The sequence below is a fragment of the Pan troglodytes genome, chromosome 5, assembly GCF_028858775.2.
Source record: "Pan troglodytes isolate AG18354 chromosome 5, NHGRI_mPanTro3-v2.0_pri, whole genome shotgun sequence".
NCBI lineage: Eukaryota > Metazoa > Chordata > Mammalia > Primates > Hominidae > Pan > Pan troglodytes.
Window position 1 is genome coordinate 63,475,559 of NC_072403.2, and position 18,379 is coordinate 63,493,937.

The following is an 18,379-nucleotide window of genomic DNA, read 5'->3' on the forward strand; positions in this document are numbered from 1 at the left end:
TGGATGAAAATTCCATGTAAAACATTTTGATAAGGTTGAATTTTGCAGGTTGGCCTAAGTGCAGATTAGATCTTGAAAACTCCAAGCGTACATTAAAATATTGAATGAGAGTTAAGAAAAACATCATTAAAATGTACGTAAGGTAGAACTCCATGTGGTTATTTTTATCTCAGAGAAAACTACTTGAAAAAGATACCTTCGACTATAGGAAATAGATTTTTTTTTTTAATTTTTGGAGACAGAGTCTTGCTCTGTCTTCCAGGCTGGAATGCAATGGTGCAATCTCGGCTCACTGCAACCTCCACCTCCCGGGTTCAAGTGATTCTCCCGCCTCAGCATCCCAAGTAGCTGGCATTACAGGCACCCTCCATCATGTCCAGCTAATTTTTGTATTTTTGTAGAGATGGGGTTTCACCATGTTGGCCAGGCCAGTCTTAAACTCCTGACCTTGGGTGATCCGCCTGCCTCGGCCTCCCACGGTGCTGGGATTACAGGCATGACCCACCACGCCTGGCCAAGAAATAGATATTTTAAGTAATCAAAATGTTGGTGATCAGAAAAGAGATCATTGTGACTCAGCTGGTGTTGCTGATTTTTTTATAAAGCATACTTACAGGATCACATTTCATTTTCCTTTTTAATTAACCTTAATAGTGTTACAAAATCACTGAAAATTAATGAGCTTGGTATCCAGCTTAAGAAACAGCAATTAAACAACAGAATATGGCCAAAGAAAATGGGTACCCCTGCATTTATTCTCCTCTCCTCCCCGAAAAGAGAAATACACAGCAGTCAATTCACCAACACGATATAAAAATTATAAATATTTATGCCCCAACAACATAGCTTCAAAATACATGAATTAATAATAGAGAACTGAAAAGAGAACTAGACAAATCCACAGTTATATTTGGAGACTTCAGCACTCCTCTTAATAATTAACAGAAGAAGCAGGCAGAAAGTCAGGAAGGATATAGAAGCCTTGAACAATACTGTCAACCAACTTTACCTAATTAACATCTGTAGAACATGTTACCCAACAACAGGAGACATGAAATAGTAACCCAGGTAGATCGTAGTCTAGGTCTTTAAAATCCATTACAAATGTAAATAATTTGAAATCCTATAAAGTAGGATTTAAAGCAGAGCAATAAAGCAAGAAAAACAAAAGATTGGAAAAGAAGAAAGAAAACCTTTTTCTATCCTCAAAGTGATTATCAATGTAAAAAATCTCAAAGAACCTAGCAAGATGCTACTGTAACTAGTAGGTCGAAGGATACTAACTCAATATACAAAAATCAATTCTATTTCTATTTCTTATAGTGAACAATTGGAAATTAAACATTTCAAAAAGTATTAGTTTGCTGCAAACATAATTGTGGCTTTTACTGCAAATACTTTTGTAGCAACCTAATACCATATACAGCAGTACCAGAAATCCAAAATATACATAAGATCTTTATATGAAAGACTGATGAAAATGAAAAACAAAGTGGAGACACATGTTTCCTGATTTCAAAACTTACTGAAAACTATTGTAATTAAGATGGTGTGGTATTAGGGAAATGATGAAGACAGATTAATTGGACAGAATAGAGTTCAGAAATAGACCCATATATATATGGGCAACGGATTTTTAAACAAAGGTGCCAGGGCAATTTAATAAGGAAATGGTAATATAGAGTTCCAGAACAACTCCAGAGTTCTAGAACAAGTAGATCTAGAACAATTGGATATCCAAATGCAAAAATCCTAGACATATACCTCCAAGCTTATATAAAAATTATTTAAAAATGGATTATAGAACTAAGTAACTGTAAAATGTGAAACTTACAAAAGAAAACAGAATATCTGCACGACCTTGGGTTTGGTGTGTTCCCTGAAAGAAAATAGTGATAAATTAGACTTTACCAAAATTAAAAATTTTGCTCTGCAAAAGACAGCTTTAAGAGAACAAGATAAGCCACAGACTGGAAGAAAATATTTGCAAATCATAAATTTCATAAAAGATGTGAATCCAAAGGATATAAAGAACTCTCAAAACTCAGTAATTAGAAAACAGTTTTTTAAACAGGCAAAACATTTGAGTAGACAGTTCACCAAAGAAAAAGTGTGAATGGTAAATATAAGCACATGAAAAAATATAGCTCATTAGTGAAATGAAATTTAAAACTACAATGAATACCATGATATGCCAAATAGAATTGGTCTAATTTAAAAAAATCTAGCAATACTAAGTGCTAGTGAGGATGCAGAGTGACTGAAAGTCTCATACAATAGTGGAGGAAATGCAAGTCATAGAGTCACTTTGAAAAGGAGTGTGGCAATTTCTTATAAAGTGAAGCTTACACATGCTATGTGACACAGTGATACCTGTAACTAGTATTTATAGAATTGAAATAAAAGCATAAGTCCACATAAAAATCTGTTCCTAAGTGTTTATAGTGTAGGCATTATTCAGAATTGCCAAAAACTAGAAACAACCCAGATGTTCTTCAGTGTGTGATTGGATAAACAAATTGTGGTATAGTCATACAATGGAATATTACCTGGCAATAGAAAGGAATAAATTACTGGTATACCCATTAACATGTAAGGTTCTCAAATACATTATACCAAGTGAAAGAAGTCAGACTCAAAAGCACTATAGTGTATAATTCTATTTGTATGACAAATCTGTAGGTACAGAGTGATTGCTGGGAGCAGGAGAGGTGTTATAAAGGACAAGGGAAATATTTTTGGGTAATGGGAATGATCTGTGTTGATTGCAGGGTAATATCAAAACTGAATTTGTCAAATGTTGCAGAACTATGATAAAAGGAAATATATTTTATTTAAAAACTTTTACTTTTTTAGAAAAAACTTAGTCCCTGAGTAAAAAGGGGATATATTTTACTGTGTGGAAATTATACCTTAATTTTTTTCTTTTTTTTCTTTTCGCTTTTTTTTTTTTTTTTTTTTTTTTAAATAGACAGGGTCTTGCTCTGTCACGCAGGCTGGAGTGCAGTAGTGTGATCATATCTCATTGCAACCTCGAACTCCTGGGCCTAAGTGATCCTCTTGCCTCAGTCTCCTAAGTAGCTGGGGTTACAGCTGCACATCACCATGCCCAGCTAATTTTTTACTTTTTTGTAGAGATAGAGGTCTTGCTGTGTTGCCTAGGCTGGTCTTGAACTCATGGCTCAAGCAGTCCTGTCACCTTGGCCTCCCAAAGTGCTGGGATTATAGACATGAACCACTTAATTTCTTTTTTTTAATGGGGGGAGAAAGAAAGGGTAGATGGTAAGTAGCATAATGAGCCAAAATATTTACTTTTCATAGTAAAAATGCAGTGGATTAAGTTTATATCAGGAACTTAAAGTATAAACATATAATTTAGAGTGACATAGACAACATCCTATGTAATAAAAAATGGAAATGGTTAAAGTAATTGCCTCTTGGGAACTAACCAAGCAGTGGGAAGAAATGTGATATGAGAACTGTTGATTTTAATAATAAGCCATAATGTACTTCAGTTTTTTTCCTTAGATACATTACTTTGATTAAAAGTTAGAAAGAAAGTATAATGTTATTAATGAAGTTTAAGTTAAATGGTCGTGTGCCTAATGGATAGATGGTAATAGCAGTAGTACTAGATGACTGCAAGGTCTTTGGGTATGAAATTCTAACCCTTATCCCTCTGAGCTCCCAGTACCTAGCATAGTATCTGATCCATGTTAGGAACTGTGAAGGATCTGAGATTTTACCCTACTTGCAAGCTAAGAACTTAGCTGCCACACTTTTATGGATTCTGGCGGAAGACATGACAATTCCAGCAATAGCAGTATGTCAGCCTTTTCTTGCATTCGTTCCTTGAGCCCTACTTCCCACAGAGCAACATGAAGGCCAGGTACTACCTGCACATGCAGTGGCTTGTGTTGGAGGAAGGAAACCCTGAATTTAGGGAATCTGAACATTTTATTATGGACAGTAAGTATGTCTACTCTTTTTTTTAATTTATTTTTAATTAACTAATTAATTTTTTGAGACAGAGTTTCGCTCTTGTCACCCAGGCTGGAGTGCAATGGCACGATCTCTGCTCACTGCAACCTCTGCCTCCTGGGTTCAAGCAATTCTCCTGCCATATGTCTGCTCTTTAATCCAGTGGAAGGAACCATTGTCTTCCAGGGCTGTTCATTATATCAGAGGTCCCCAACCCCTGGGCCACGGACTGGTACTTGTCCATGGCCTGTTAGGAACAGCAGGAGGTGAGCCAGGGCAAGCAAGCATTACTGCCTGAGCCCCACCTCCTGTCAGATCAGTGGCCATGTTAGATTCTCATAGGAGCTCAAACCCTATTGTGAACTGTGCATGCGAGGGATCTAGGTTGTGCGCTCCTTATGAGAATCGAACTAATAATGTCTGATGATCTGAGGTTGAACAGTTTCATCCTGAAACCACCTCTCCACCCTGGCCCGTGGAAAAATTGTCTTCTACGAAACTGGTCCCTGGTTCCAAAAAGGTTGGAGACCATTGTGTTACATGAACATCTTTGAAAAAATGGTCTGAAGTAAAAGCCGTTGTTGCCTCTATTTGCAAAATGTTCAGAAATTTAAGACTATTGGAAAATTATTTCTCAGGAATACATAGCTGATGACCAGTGAATAATATATAGATATACAATCTATATTGGTCATTTCTTATTGGCACCTCAGCTTTTTCTCCTTAAAATATTGGTGTACGTTGGCTGGGTGTGGTGGCTCACACCTATGATCCCAGCACTTTGGGAGGCCGAAGCGGGCGGATCACAAGGTCAGGATATCGAGACCATCCTGGCTAACACGATGAAACCCCGTCTCTACTAATAATACAAAAAATTAGCCAGGCGTGCTAGCGGGCGCCTGTAGTCCCAGCTACTTGGGAGGCTGAGGTAGGAGAATGGTGTGAACCTGGGAGGTGGAGCTTGCAGTGAGCAGAGATCATGCCACTGCACTCCAGCCTGGGCAACAGAGCGAGACTCTGTCTCAAATATATATATATATATGTATGTGTGTGTGTGTGTATACATTTTAATCTCAATACTTTCATTAATTTCTTTTCAAAATTGGCAGTGAGTTAAAAAATCCTTTCAGTGTTTTGTTAGTTTGGGTATTGTATCTATCTATCAATAGTTTCTGCCTAAGTTAGATGTCTGAAGTTTCTAATTATTCTAAAAACACTGTTGTTTTTTAGCTTTTATTTTCCACTTCAGCTTTTCCTTTAAAAACCTGCAATTTTGTGATAGAAATATTTATATTTTGAGATACAGAAATTTTAGAGCTGGGTGCGGTGGCTCATGCCTGAATCCCAGCACTTTGGGAAGCCAAGACCTATGGGTTGCTTGAGCCCAGGAGTTCGAGACCAGCCTGGGTAACTTGGCAAAACCCAGTCTCTACAAAAAAATACAAAAATTAGCCAGGCGTGGAGGCATGCACCTGTAGTGTCAGCTATGCAGGAGGCTGAGGTGGGAGGATTGCTGGATTGCTTGAGCCCATGGGGACTGAGTGAGCCATGATCATGCCACTGCACTCCAGCCTGGGCCACACAGTGAGACCCTGTCTCAAAAAAAAAAAAAAAAAAAAAATTGAGAATATGTGTTCAGAATATTGACAGTAAAATCTCTCATTGGCTTTAAATGGTTTGTTTCTCAGAAGAAGTTTTTTCTATTGTGGAAAGATGCACATGAAATTTTCAAATTGTACTTTGTTTCATGGGCTTATAATGGTGTGCTATGTCCTATTTTAATAGAAAAATTGGGGCTGGCCACAGTGGCTCATGCCTGTAATCCCAGCACTTTGGAAGGCCGAGGTGAGAGGATTGCTTGAAGCCAGGAGTTGGAGACCACCCTGGGCAACATAGGTAGACCCTGCCTTTAAAAAAGTAATAAAAATAACAGTTGTGGTGGTGCACACCTGTAGTTCTAGCTGTTTGGGAGGCTGAAGCAGGAAGCTCGCTTGAGCCTAGTAATTGTTACAGTGAGCTATAATTGTGCCACTGTACTCCATCCTGGAAGATACAGCAAGACTCCATCTCTCCAAAAATTAACAAACAATAAATACATAAAGTTTATAGGAAAATTGTCTTTTTGTTATACTGAATCACTTGTGGCATATCTTTAATTCTTACAGAGCTTAATAAATAAACAATAATTGCTGCCTACAGACTAATCTAAAAGAGGTAGTTCATTGTAATATATGCCACAATGAAGTTAACATCTTTTATTGTAATCTCTGAATGCTATTACTCCTTAATAGTTTTTCTTTCTTATTATGTAGTAATGAGGGGTGTGCTTGATCTGTCTCTGGAAATAGAACAATTTGAAGCCACGGTGGTTTGTTTTATTTTTGGCCTGCTTATGCAAAGCATTGTGATGGAGGCTTTACACAAATAAACTGTATCTCATTTGATTCCCACCACTACATTATCCCTATTTTATAGAAGAGAAAGCTGAGGTTTAGAGAAGGCAAGAAACTGCTCAGAACCATAGAACTAATATATGATAAGGCCAGAATTCACACCTATGCCTGACAGTGAAGCTGAAGTTTCTTACAATACATTGTTCTGATTCTCTGTAGTATTTTTCTATTTTAAATCCAGTTGAAATTCTTTTTGGTTTCTTCTTTCATGGAAAGCCATCACTGTGAAGTGAATGGTAATTCTTATGTACCTAAACTTAAGAAAATGTATAATGCATTGTTGAAACACTGACAAATGTGAAATAAAGATGAGAATAATTCAGAAAATGTAAATTATATATGGTAACAGATTTTCAAAAGATCTGATTGCTTTTTTTATTGAGGTGAAAGTCACATAACATACAAATAACTATTTTAAAATGTACAATTCAGTGCATTTAGTACATTCACAATATTTTACAACTACTATTTCTATCAAGTTCCAAACCTTTTCATCACCCCCAAAGAAAACCTCATACCTATTAAACAATCACCTCCTGCTGCCCCTAGAAACCAATAATCTGCTTTCTATCTCTATGGATTTACCTATTCTGAATATTTCATAAAATAGCATCATATACTGTCTGGCTTACTTCATATAGCATGTTTACAAGGTTCATTTGTGTTTTGTTCTTTTGAATGGCTGAATGATACTCCATTGTATGTCTGTACCACATTTTGTTTATCCATTCATCCTTTGATGGACACTGGGTTGTTTCCACCAACTGGGTGACTTTAAAAATTTATCTCACAGTTTTGGAAGCCAGCAGTCAAGGTGTTGGCAGGTTAATTCCTTCTGAGAGCTGTGAGGGAGAATCTGTTCCCATGTTTTTCCCACCTTCTGGTGGTTTGTTGGCAATCTTTGACTTGTAGATGCATCACTCCAAACTCTATCTTTATTTTCACATGGCTTCCTCCCTGTATGTCTTCTCACCATCTTTGCTCTGTGCATTCTTTGTCTAGTTTCCTCTTTTTAGGAGGACACCAGTAATATTGGATTAGGGCTTACCTTAATGACCTCATTTTGATTACCTCTGTAAATAACCTATTTCCAAATAAGATCACATTTTTAGGTAGTGGGAGTTAGGACTTCAACATATCTTTATTTGAGGGACACAATTCATTTCATAACACCATCCTTTTAAGTATGCAGTGATATCTCATTGTGGTTTTGATTTGCATTTTTCTAATGAATAATGATGTTGAGCATCTTTTTATATGCTTTTTGGCCATTTGTACATCTTCTTTGAAGAAATGTCTATCCAATTCCTTTGTCTATTTTTGAATTGGGTTGTCTTTTTGTTGAGTTTATGAGTTCTTAATATAGTTTGGATACAAGACTCTTATCAGATAGATATATGATTTGCAAATATGTTCTCCTATTCTGTAGGTTTTCTTGTCAACAACTTCTTAATGTCTATTGGTGGACAAAAGATTTTAATTTTGATGAAGTTTGTTTTCTTTTGTTACTTGTGCTTTTAGTGTCATAATTATCTATAGTCAAATTCAAGGTTGTGAATATTGACATCTATGGCTTTGTATTAAAGTATTATAGCTCTAGCTTTTATATTTAGGTCATTGATCCCTTTTGAGTTAATTTTTGTAGATGGTATGATGTAGGGGTTTATCTTCATTCTTTTGCTTGTGAATATCCAGTTTTCTAACACTATTTCTTGAAGAGACAGTTTCCCCATTGATGGTCTTGCACCCTTGTCAAAACTCATTTGGACATAGATGTATGGGATAATTTCTGGAATCTCAATTTCTACTGTACTGGTCTATATGTCTGTCCTTATGCCAGCCAGTACCACACTGTTTTGATTTCTGTACCTTGTATTGAGTTTTGAAATCAGGAAGCATGGAATCTTCCAATTTTGTTCTTTTTCACTATTATTTTGGCTATCTGGAGCTCCTTGCAATTCCATATGAATTTGAGGATCAACTTTTTTATTTCTGCAAAAACAGCCATTAGAACTTTGATACGGATTGCATTGAATCTGTAGATTGTGTATAAAGAGGGATCATGGCAGATGGGAGGCAGGACTAGATTGCAGCTCCTGACAGAGCAGCATGTGGAGGCTTAAATTGTGAATTTTAGCTCCAGATCGACTGCAAGAACAAACCAGCAATCCTGAGAGGACCCTCAGACTCTCTGAAGGAAGCGGACTGCTCCTGCAGGACCCGGGAGACACCCCAAATACTCTGGGAGGTGAAAGCCTCGGGCAAGTTTTCAAGCCTGCCTTCCACCTGGAAACAGATCTGGGGCTGTTGTGGGGGGCATGGTGGGAGTGAGACCAGCCCTTCAGTTTGCATGGGAGGTGGGTGAGGCCTGTGACTGCTGGCTTTCCCCCACTTCTTTGACAACCTGCATGACTCAGCAGAGGCAGCCATAATCCTCCTAGGTGCACAACTCCAGTGACCTGGGAATCTCACCCCGTCCCCCACAGCAGCCACAGCAAGACCCACCCAAGGAGAGTCTTTGCTCAGACACGCATAGCCCCACCCCCACCTGACAGTCCTTCCCTACCCACCCAGGTAGCAGAAGACAAAGGACATATAATCTTGGGAATTCTAGGGCCCCACCCACTGCCGATCCCTCTGCACTGCTACTGCTGATGCTCTCTGGAAAGCGCCACCTCTTGGCAGGAGGCCAACCAGCACAAAAATAGAGCATTAAATCACCAAAACTAAGAACCCTCATGGAGTTCATTGCACCTTCTGCCGCCTCCAACGGAACAGGCGCTGGTATCTGTGGTTGAGAGACCCATAGACGGTTCACATCACAGGACTGTGCAGAAACCCCCAGTACTAGCATGGTGCCAGGTAGACTCACTGGATGGTTAAACCCAGAAGAGAGACAACAATTATTGCAGTTCGGCTCACAGAAAGCCACAACCACAGGAAAAGGGGAGAGTACTACATCAAGGGAACACCCTGTGTACTAGAATCTGAACAACAGCATTCAGCCCTAGACCTTCCCTCTGACAGAGCCTACCCAAACGTGATGGAACCAGAAAACCACCCCTGGTAATATGACCAAACAAGGCTCATCAACACCCCCTAAAAATCATACTAGTTCACCAGCAATCGATCCAAACCAAGAAGAAATCCCTGATATAACTGAAAAGGAATTCAGTAGGTTAGTTATTAAGCTAATCAGGGAGAACCAGGGAAAGGCAAAGCCCAATGCAAGGAAATTCAAAAAGTGACACAGGAAGTGAAGAGAGAAAGATTCAATGAAATAGATAGCTAAAAGACAAAACAATACAAAATTCAGGAAACTTTGGATACACTTTTAGAAATGCAAAATGCTCTGGAAAGTCTCAGCAATAGAATTGAACAAGTAGAAGAAAGAAATTCAGAGCTTGAAGACAAGGTGTTCGAATTAACCCAATCCAACAAAGACAAAGAAAAAAGAATAAGAAAATATGAACAAAGCCTCTAAGAAGTTTGGGATTATGTTAAACTACCAAACCTAAGAATAATCGGTATTCCTGAGGAAGAAGACAATTCTAAAAGCTTGGAAAACATATTTGGGGGAATAATTGAGGAAAACTTCCCCAGCCTTGCTAGAGACCTAGACATGCAAATATAAGAAGCACAGGGCCAGGTGCGGTGGCTCACACCTGTAATCCCAGCACTTTGGGAGCCTGAGGCAGTTGGATCATGAGGTCAGGAGATCGAGACCATTCTGGCTAACACAGTGAAACCCCATCTCTACTAAAAATGCAAAAAATTAGCTGGGCGTGGTGGCACACACCTGTAGTCCCAGCTACTTGGGAGGCTGAGGCAGGAGAATCGCTTGAACCTGGGAGGCTGAGGTTGCAGTGAGCCAAGATCATGCCACTGCACTCCAACTTGGGTGACAGAGTGAGACTCCATCTCAAAAAAAAGACAAAGAACACCCAAGAAATTCATTACAAAAGATCTTCGCCTAGGCACATTGTCATCAGGTTATCCAAAGTTAAGATGAAGGAACGAATCTTAAGAGCTGTGAGACAGAAGCACCAGGTAACCTGTAAAGGAAAACCTAACAGATTAACAACAGATTTCTCAGCAGAAACCCTACAAGCTAGAAGGGATTAGGGCCCTATCTACAGCCTCCTCAAACAAAAGAAACATCAGCCAAGAATTTTGTATCCAGTGAAACTAAGCACCACATATGAAGGAAAGATAACAGTCATTTTCAGACAAACAAATGCTGAGAGAATTCGCCATTACTAAGCCACCACTAGAAGAACTGCTAAAAGGAGCTCTAAATCTTCAAACAAATCCAGGAAACACATCAAAACAGAATATCTTTAAAGCATAAATCTCACAGGACCTGTAAAATAAAAATACAAGTTAAAAAACAAAAACAAAAAACCAAAGTATGCAGGCAACCAAGAGCATGACGAATGCAAAGGTACCTCACATTTCAATACTAACATTGAATGTAAATAGCCTAAATGCTCCACTTAAAAGGTACAGAACTGCAGAATGCATAAGAACTCATCAACCAACAATCTGCTGCCTTCAGGAGACTAACCTAACTCATAAGGACTCACATAAACTTAAAGTAAAGGTGTGGAAAAAGGCATTTCATGCAAATGGACACTGAAAGCAGGCAGGGGTAACTATTCTTATATCAGATGAAACAAACTTTAAAGCAACAGCATTACAGGCAGGAGCTGCCATGCCAGGCATTTTGCTCATTGCTTTCAATGATGTCATGTCTTTTTTGTCCCTCAGTTTCTCCATTAGTACCTTCTTTTGCATTAAATTTTTTTTTGGTAGTGTACTTAGTCAGTTTTGTGCTGCTATAACAGGATATCACAGACCAGCTAATTTATAAATGAAAGAAATTTATTTCTCACAGTTATAGAGGCTGAGAAGTCCAAGGTTGAGGAGCCTATCTCTGATCTGATGAAGACTTTCTTGTTCAGTCTTCACATTGCAGAAGGACAAGAGAACAAGCTAGCCAAATGCCACCTGAAGCTGCTGCTGCTTTTTTTCCTTATAAGGGCCTTAGTTCTATTAATGAGGAATGAGCCCTGATGGCCTCATCATGTCTTAAAGGTTCCACCTCTTAATACTAGCAGATTTGCAGCACCTGAACTTTGGAGGGGACACATTCAGACCACAGTACCATAGTACCATTTTTATTCCCATCACTTTTTTTTTATGTATTTTTTTCTCATTATTTGCTTAGTGGTTATCCTGGGGACTGTAACCTTTTATATGTATAACAATTTTTAATATCAACTTAGCATCTATTATATACAAAAACTCCACTTCTGTATAGCTCTGTCCCTCCCCCTTATATTGTTGTCACAAATTACATCTTCATACATTATGTGCCCATTAACTTATAATTACTGTTTTATGCATCTGTCTTTTAAATCATTTGAGAAAAAAGAAGAGTTACAAATCAAAAACACAATAATACTGGATTTTTAATACCTATATAGTTACCTTAGCTCGTGTTCATTCTTTTTGAATGGCTTTGAGTTACTCTGTAGTGATCTATTCTTTCTGCCTGAAGGATTTACTCTAGCATTTCTTGTTGGGCAGGTCTACTAACAACAGACTCCCTCAGCATTTGTTTATCTGGGAATGTCTTACTTTTTCCTTATGAATCTTGGTTGACAGTTTTTTTTTTTCTTTCTTTCTTTTTTGAGATGGAGTCTCACTCTGTCACCCAGGCTGGAGTGCAGTGGCACGATCTCGGCTCACTGAAACCTCTGCCTCCTGGGTTCAAGCAATTTTCCTGCCTAAGCCTCCCAAGTAGCTGGGATTACAGCCAGTTTGTGTTAGCTCCAGTATACCACTGGCTGTAGTTAAATGTACACCAAGTTTCACAGTTATAATAGTATCGAAAAAAAGCATTACAAAATATCTCAGTAATATTTTTATATTGATTACATTTTGAAATGACAATATTTTCGATATATTTCTTTGAATAAAATATATTACTGAAAGTAATTGCTTATTTTTACTGTTTTAATTGTGGTTATAGAAAATCTAAAATTACAGATATGTCATATTTCTGTTGAGAGCACGGCTTTAAGTATCGAGCACTTGAGAATGTTGAGTATTCGAGTGATTAGGTTCTGTTTCTACAGTGTATTTTAATGTTTGCTTTGCTGTACAGTTGTGTTAGACCTATTACAACCAGTACTTACTTTTACATGTTGGCCCATAAGTAAGTATACATAAGGCTATTCATTTTTCAAGATTTTGATTGAAATGATACATTACTTACAAATGTATTTCTGCACTAATGTTTTTAAAACTCTCTTTTTATTTCTCATTTTAGTTTTTTTAATAGAGGAAGGAAATGTGTTTTAGAATTTTCACTCAACTATTAATGATTTTTAAAACAAATCTAATTGGTGCTTCTAAGAAACTTAAGAGTGAATTAAAACCATGAAATATGAAAAAATGTATGCTCTTATTGCTTCTTGAGAGGTTGGTTAACCTCTGTTTTTCACAGTCAAAAATTCTCAAGAAGTTAGTGACTATATTAAATCTAAAACTGGCAAATGCCTTTTAATGAAGAAATCTTTCAAAAGGGACAGTTTAAAAGACTTAAAAGTAACACTTTGTCAAGAAGATTTTATGACAAAGATAAATTTCAATGACTCTTTACTTAATGTTCCTAAAAATCTGAGCTACCTAAAAACTCCTATGATTTTCTTAGGTAAGGGGGACTTACCAGTGGATGATAGTATTCAGGCTGTCTATTACTTTATGGAAAGTAACTGCTTTTAAGGGCAGCTTTTGTATCTATTTCATCTTCAGGAGTATCTCTTCTGATTTTTGAGAACAGTAGTTTGATTGCTGCACTTAGCTTTGCTTTTCTTAGTGTTGTAGTTGAAAATGTGTAACGTTCTTGGTAAAACTCAGAACTGCATTAAGGAAAAGATGGGAAGTTGAGCATTAGAATTGATGTCACCAGGCCATGGTTGTCCTTTTGGCTTTAATACTTGATTTTTGTGTATATCCTTCCTTTCTTATAGGCTGAAGATAAATGGTTGCTTGAAGATTTAATGTTCAAGGTGGTTCAAAGAAAAATCACTTTGAAAGTCAAGTAACATATGTCATTGTTAGCTAAGCCTATTAATTAAAACTTATATTCATTAAAATTGCATTCAAATGGAAAACATCCTTTCTTAAAATTTAATACTGTTTATATAGTTAAACATCTTTCTATATTTATTATGTATTCATTACATGAAAAATTACTGATACCTATGGAAGAATTTTATTCAGTCACATATGATACTGTCACTTAGGATATTTTTGTAAAGTCAAACCTAACTACCTATAGTCATAAAACTGTTCTAACTTAGTTCTATTTCTTGATCAGTTTTATAGAGTATACTCCCAGAGGCATCCCGGCTTCTTTTGAAGAAGTAAGCTTAAGGTACCCAGAAAGTTAAGTAAATTTATTTCATAAAGCAAGTAGTTTAGATTTTTAGACTGGGTAGCTTTAAGTCATTTCATTCTTCTTGGTGGTGTTTACCATCAATTTGCAATGTATTTCTTGTTAAAGTTTCTATCTCTGAATTTATATGATTATTTTTACTTCTTAATTCTTAAGTGACAGATTTTAACATTAGCTTCTGTTTTCAATAGCATATCCAGGAGATATGATACATCTTTTAATAAACAATCTAAGGTAATTATTAAATCAGTACATGATACATCTTTTAATAAGCATAATCTTCTAAAGTAATTATATAATCAGTATAAATATCTTTCATTATTTTCATAAAGATCATAGAGCATAGTGATTCTGAAGTGGCTTGCTTTTATATTAGGCCAAAAAATAGAATACTCAAAGCACAGTAATAATTAGTAACTGAACCATGGAACTGAGGTTTGACAATACATTTCTCCGTATCTCTAAGCAGGCTTTACATGCGTCTTCTCGTTTGTCCTACCTTCCCCCTCATTATCTTTCCTCTCTTCTTCTTTCTCTTTCCTTCCCTCCTTGCTTTCTAAGTTTACTTAGTTGTTAATGTTCCCTAAGAGCTTAAATCCTTTAATCCAAAATGTTGGTATTAATGTGCACTAAGAAAATCAGTATTTTTGGTAGCAGTTTAAATTGCTTCTCAACAATCCTTTTATTGGTACCTAACTACAATAGAGTATGATAAGTGCTTTAATAATTAACTATTACAAAGTATGCTAAATGCTTTTATAAAAATATATTCAAAGTGCCAGAGGGGAAAGATCTTCTGTTGAAGAGGGAGCAGAAGAGAATGCTTCATATAAGAAGTGACATTTTAATTGGGTTTGAAAGTTGAGTAGGAGTTTCCCCTGTGCCTGATGTAAGGCAGATTAGGCAAAAGGAGCAGCATTCATTCAACATCAACAAATAATAATTGCGTGAGGATTGTATTCCATTTACTGTTCAAGACACTGGGAATATAATGATGACTAAAACTAGTGAGACTTCTACCTTCATGGAGCTGATATTCCAGTGGGGAGACAGACTGTATTAGTCTGTTTTCATGCTGCTGATAAAGACATGCCCAAGACTTGGTACTTTATAAAGAAAAAAAGGTTTAATGGACTCACAGTTCCATGTGGCATAGGAGGCCTCACAATCATGGTGGAAGGTGAGAGGCACGTCTTACATAGCAGCAGACAAGAGAGACAATGAGATCCAAGTGAAAGGGGTTTCCCCTACAAAACCATCATCAGATCTCGTGAGACTTACTCACTACCACGTGAACAGTATGGGGGAAACCGCCCACATGATTCAATTATCTCCCACCAGGTCCCTCCCATGACACGTGGGAATTATGGGAGCTACAGTTCAAGATGAGATTTGGGTGAGGATAGAGCCAAACCATATATCGCAGATAAACAAGTAAGTGTAGTGAAATAAAACTATGGCAGGATAAGAGAGAAGAATGAGACTTGTGGAGGTGACTCTATTAATTTAAATAAGGTTGTTTGGTGTGTTTTGAGGAACCCTAGTCCTGAGAGATCTATGAAAAATGGATTCTGGGGACAAATTAGTTTGAGAAACGTTACCCTATTAAGTTCTGCTACAAAGAAACTTAGGTAATTGTGGATTAAAGCCAGTTAAACAAGTTATTAGACAAGAAAACCCCCGATCATCACTAGGATTTTGTGAGCTAAAGTTCCAAAGAGCACATTGCAGGAGAAGCTGGACCAGAGTATGAGGATCCAGTGGCCAGGTAGGACAGGGTAGGAGCCTTTGAATCATGATGAAAAGTTTGTGCCCCAGCCATGCCAGGATTAGATTTGGCTTTTAGAAAAGGTACTCTTGTGGCAATGTGGCAGCTATCTTGAGTGAAGAAAGTATAAATCAAGAAGCTTTCCAATAAAAAAGAGAATGATGAAGGCTTCAAAAATGGAGAGAAAAGGGTAGATTTTAATGACATTTGGAGGTAGAATTGACTCAGATAACTTTGTTTATAGATAATAAAGAGTCAGAAAAATTCTTGACATATAATGTTTTAAAGAAATGAAAGTACATCTTCAAGAGAGGGAAACTTGGCCCTGATCTTCCAGTCAGTGAAGGTCACAGCAAGGCAGCAGCAGGCTAAGCTGTGCTGAGTGTGTGAGAAATGGGAGCAAAGTCGTGTGTTCAAAAATGTGCAAGACTTGGCATCTCCACCACATTTTTCTTTCACCTTTGAAATATGGGAAGGTTAGAAATGGAGTGGAAAAATATCAGCCCAGTCTAGTTTTGAAAGATTGAGTTTTTTAGGAAGAAGCAAGCTTGTTATCACTTTTAAATAAGACAAAACATGACCTTGAATTAGATTAGCCACATATCTAATTGGTGAGTACAGCATATCTAGCTGTACAGCGCTCTGCTCACCAAAGCCAAAGATGGGCAGGTGGCTGCATTCTGCTGCCAGGTAATCATCTGAACCTCGCTGGCAGGCATTGAAGCAAAAGAGAGAGAGGAATTTGCGGCTGGCTGGAAATATTAAGAGTATTAGCAAGAGGGAGGAAGTGTGGCTCAAAGTTATAAAATGTTGTGTGTGTATAAAAAGAAGAGAGTTCTATTTTTGTATATGTATGTGTTATAAATAGACATACCTATTGCATTTCCCACCAGTGTTCTGTATCATCTATGTTCCGTCACTGATTAAATCAGAAAAATATCACCTTATTTGCTTTTTGCTCCTCAACCGCAAAGAAGTCTTTGGTGAGGTGCTTTACTAGAATTGTCTTACAGAAAAAAAAAAAAAAATCAGTAATTCATCTTGAGGATGAAATAGTAGATGAAGTATAATTAATGCTTCTAGCAAACTTAGCAAATACAAATATGAACTTTTTGTGAAGATGAAAACTGCATTGCTTTTTTTTTTTTTTAAAGACAGGGTCTCATTCTGTCACCCAGGCTGGAGTGCAGTGGCATGGTCAGGACTCACTGCAGCCTCGACCTCCCCCACTCAAGCGAACCTCCCGCCTCAGCCCCCCAAGTAGCTGGGACTACAGGCATGTGCCACCATGCCTGGCTAATTTTTTGTATTTTTATTAGAGACAGGGTTTCTCCGTGTTGCCTAGGCTGGTCTTGAACTCCTGGACTTAAGCAATCCACCTGCCCTGGCCTCCCAAAGTGCTGGGATTACAGGTGTGAGCCACCACACCCAGCCTATTTTTAAAAACTGTAATATTCTTACTGGTGGACTTTATTCAACTGATAGAGAATAGTTAAAAATAAAGAGAGGCCAGGCATGGTGGCTCACACCTCTAATCCTAGCACTTTTGGAGACCAAGGCTGGTGGGTTGCTTGAGGCCAGGAGTTTAAGAACAGTCTGGCCAACATGGCAAAACCCCATCTCTATTAAAAATTCAAAAATTAGCTGGGTGTTATGGTGCGCATCTGTAATCCTGGCTACTTGAGAGCTGAGGCAGGAGAATCACTTGAACCCGGGAGGTGGAGGTTGTAGTGAGCCGAGATTGTGCCACTGCCCTCCAGCCTGGGTGACAGAGTGAGACTGTCTCAAAAAAAAAAAAAAGTCTAAAAATATATAGAGTTTAAAAATACGAATTACCAAAATATTGTAGTTTGATGTCACTACTACTCACTTTTTCTTTCTTTCTTTTATTTTTTTCTGAGTTGGAGTCTTGCTCTGTCACCCAGGCTGGAGTGTAGGGTTGCAATCTTGGCTCACTGTAACCTCCACATCCCGGGTTCAAGCGATTCTCCTGCCTCAGCCTCCTGAGTAGCTGGGATTACAGACACGCACCACCACACCCAGCTAATTTTTGCATTTTTAGTAGACATGGGGTTTCCCCATGTTGGCCAGGCTGGTCTTGAACTCCTGACCTCATGATCCGCCTGCCTTGGACTCCCAAAGTGCTGGGATTACAGGCGTGAGCCACCATGCCTGTCCACTACTCACTTTTTCTTAGCCTTTTGATTACTGACGAACTAGATTAGAACAGTAAGTGGATTGTTACACTTGACATTTTGTACTTTATCTGGAAATACTGACATTAAAAACTAAGTCATACTGCCATTTGTATAATATTCTTAGATCTTTATATGAGTTTTTTCTTCAAATAAAAATTGTGTTTTTAAATGTCTTTGATATGACTGTTCAAAATGTTTGATATTTTTCTAAAACAGATTTAGGAAACTTCTGGCCCCAGCATCAGAATGGACCCTTGATTTGGTTTCCTCTGACCTTTGGAAAACTGTTCTTTGTTATTATTGCAATATGCAAGAGGACCTCATAAGGTGCTCTGGTTCTTTCAGAATGGAACATGAAAACTGGAGAGTTAGTGTCAGTGCTCATTGAAACATCTTTTGTGAGCTGTGGGTTAGACTTTGATGCTTACAAGCCACATAAATAGCAAGCCATGGACTCCATTTACTTACCCCATTTCTCTGGCTTTCCACATTTTTCTTCCTATTCTTGTTT

General features: G+C 37.7%; 1 protein-coding gene across 6 annotated transcripts in view; it reads left to right on the forward strand.

Annotated features, from left to right (window-relative positions):
• PRIM2 (DNA primase subunit 2) overlaps positions 1 to 18,379 on the forward strand; it is a 328,903-nt gene that overhangs the window by 292,108 nt on the left and 18,416 nt on the right. Inside the window, exons 13-14 of one of the 6 annotated variants that reach the window (XM_063812498.1) lie at positions 13,825 to 13,881; positions 14,094 to 14,136. The exons of 4 other annotated variants lie outside the window; for them this stretch is intronic. In XM_063812498.1, coding sequence (XP_063668568.1) covers positions 13,825 to 13,866 — 42 coding nt within the window. In that variant the 3' untranslated portion in view covers positions 13,867 to 13,881; positions 14,094 to 14,136. Of the gene's footprint in view, positions 1 to 13,824; positions 16,684 to 18,379 lie in introns of those variants that run through there. One more of the 6 variants, XM_054686812.2, reaches the window with a different exon arrangement.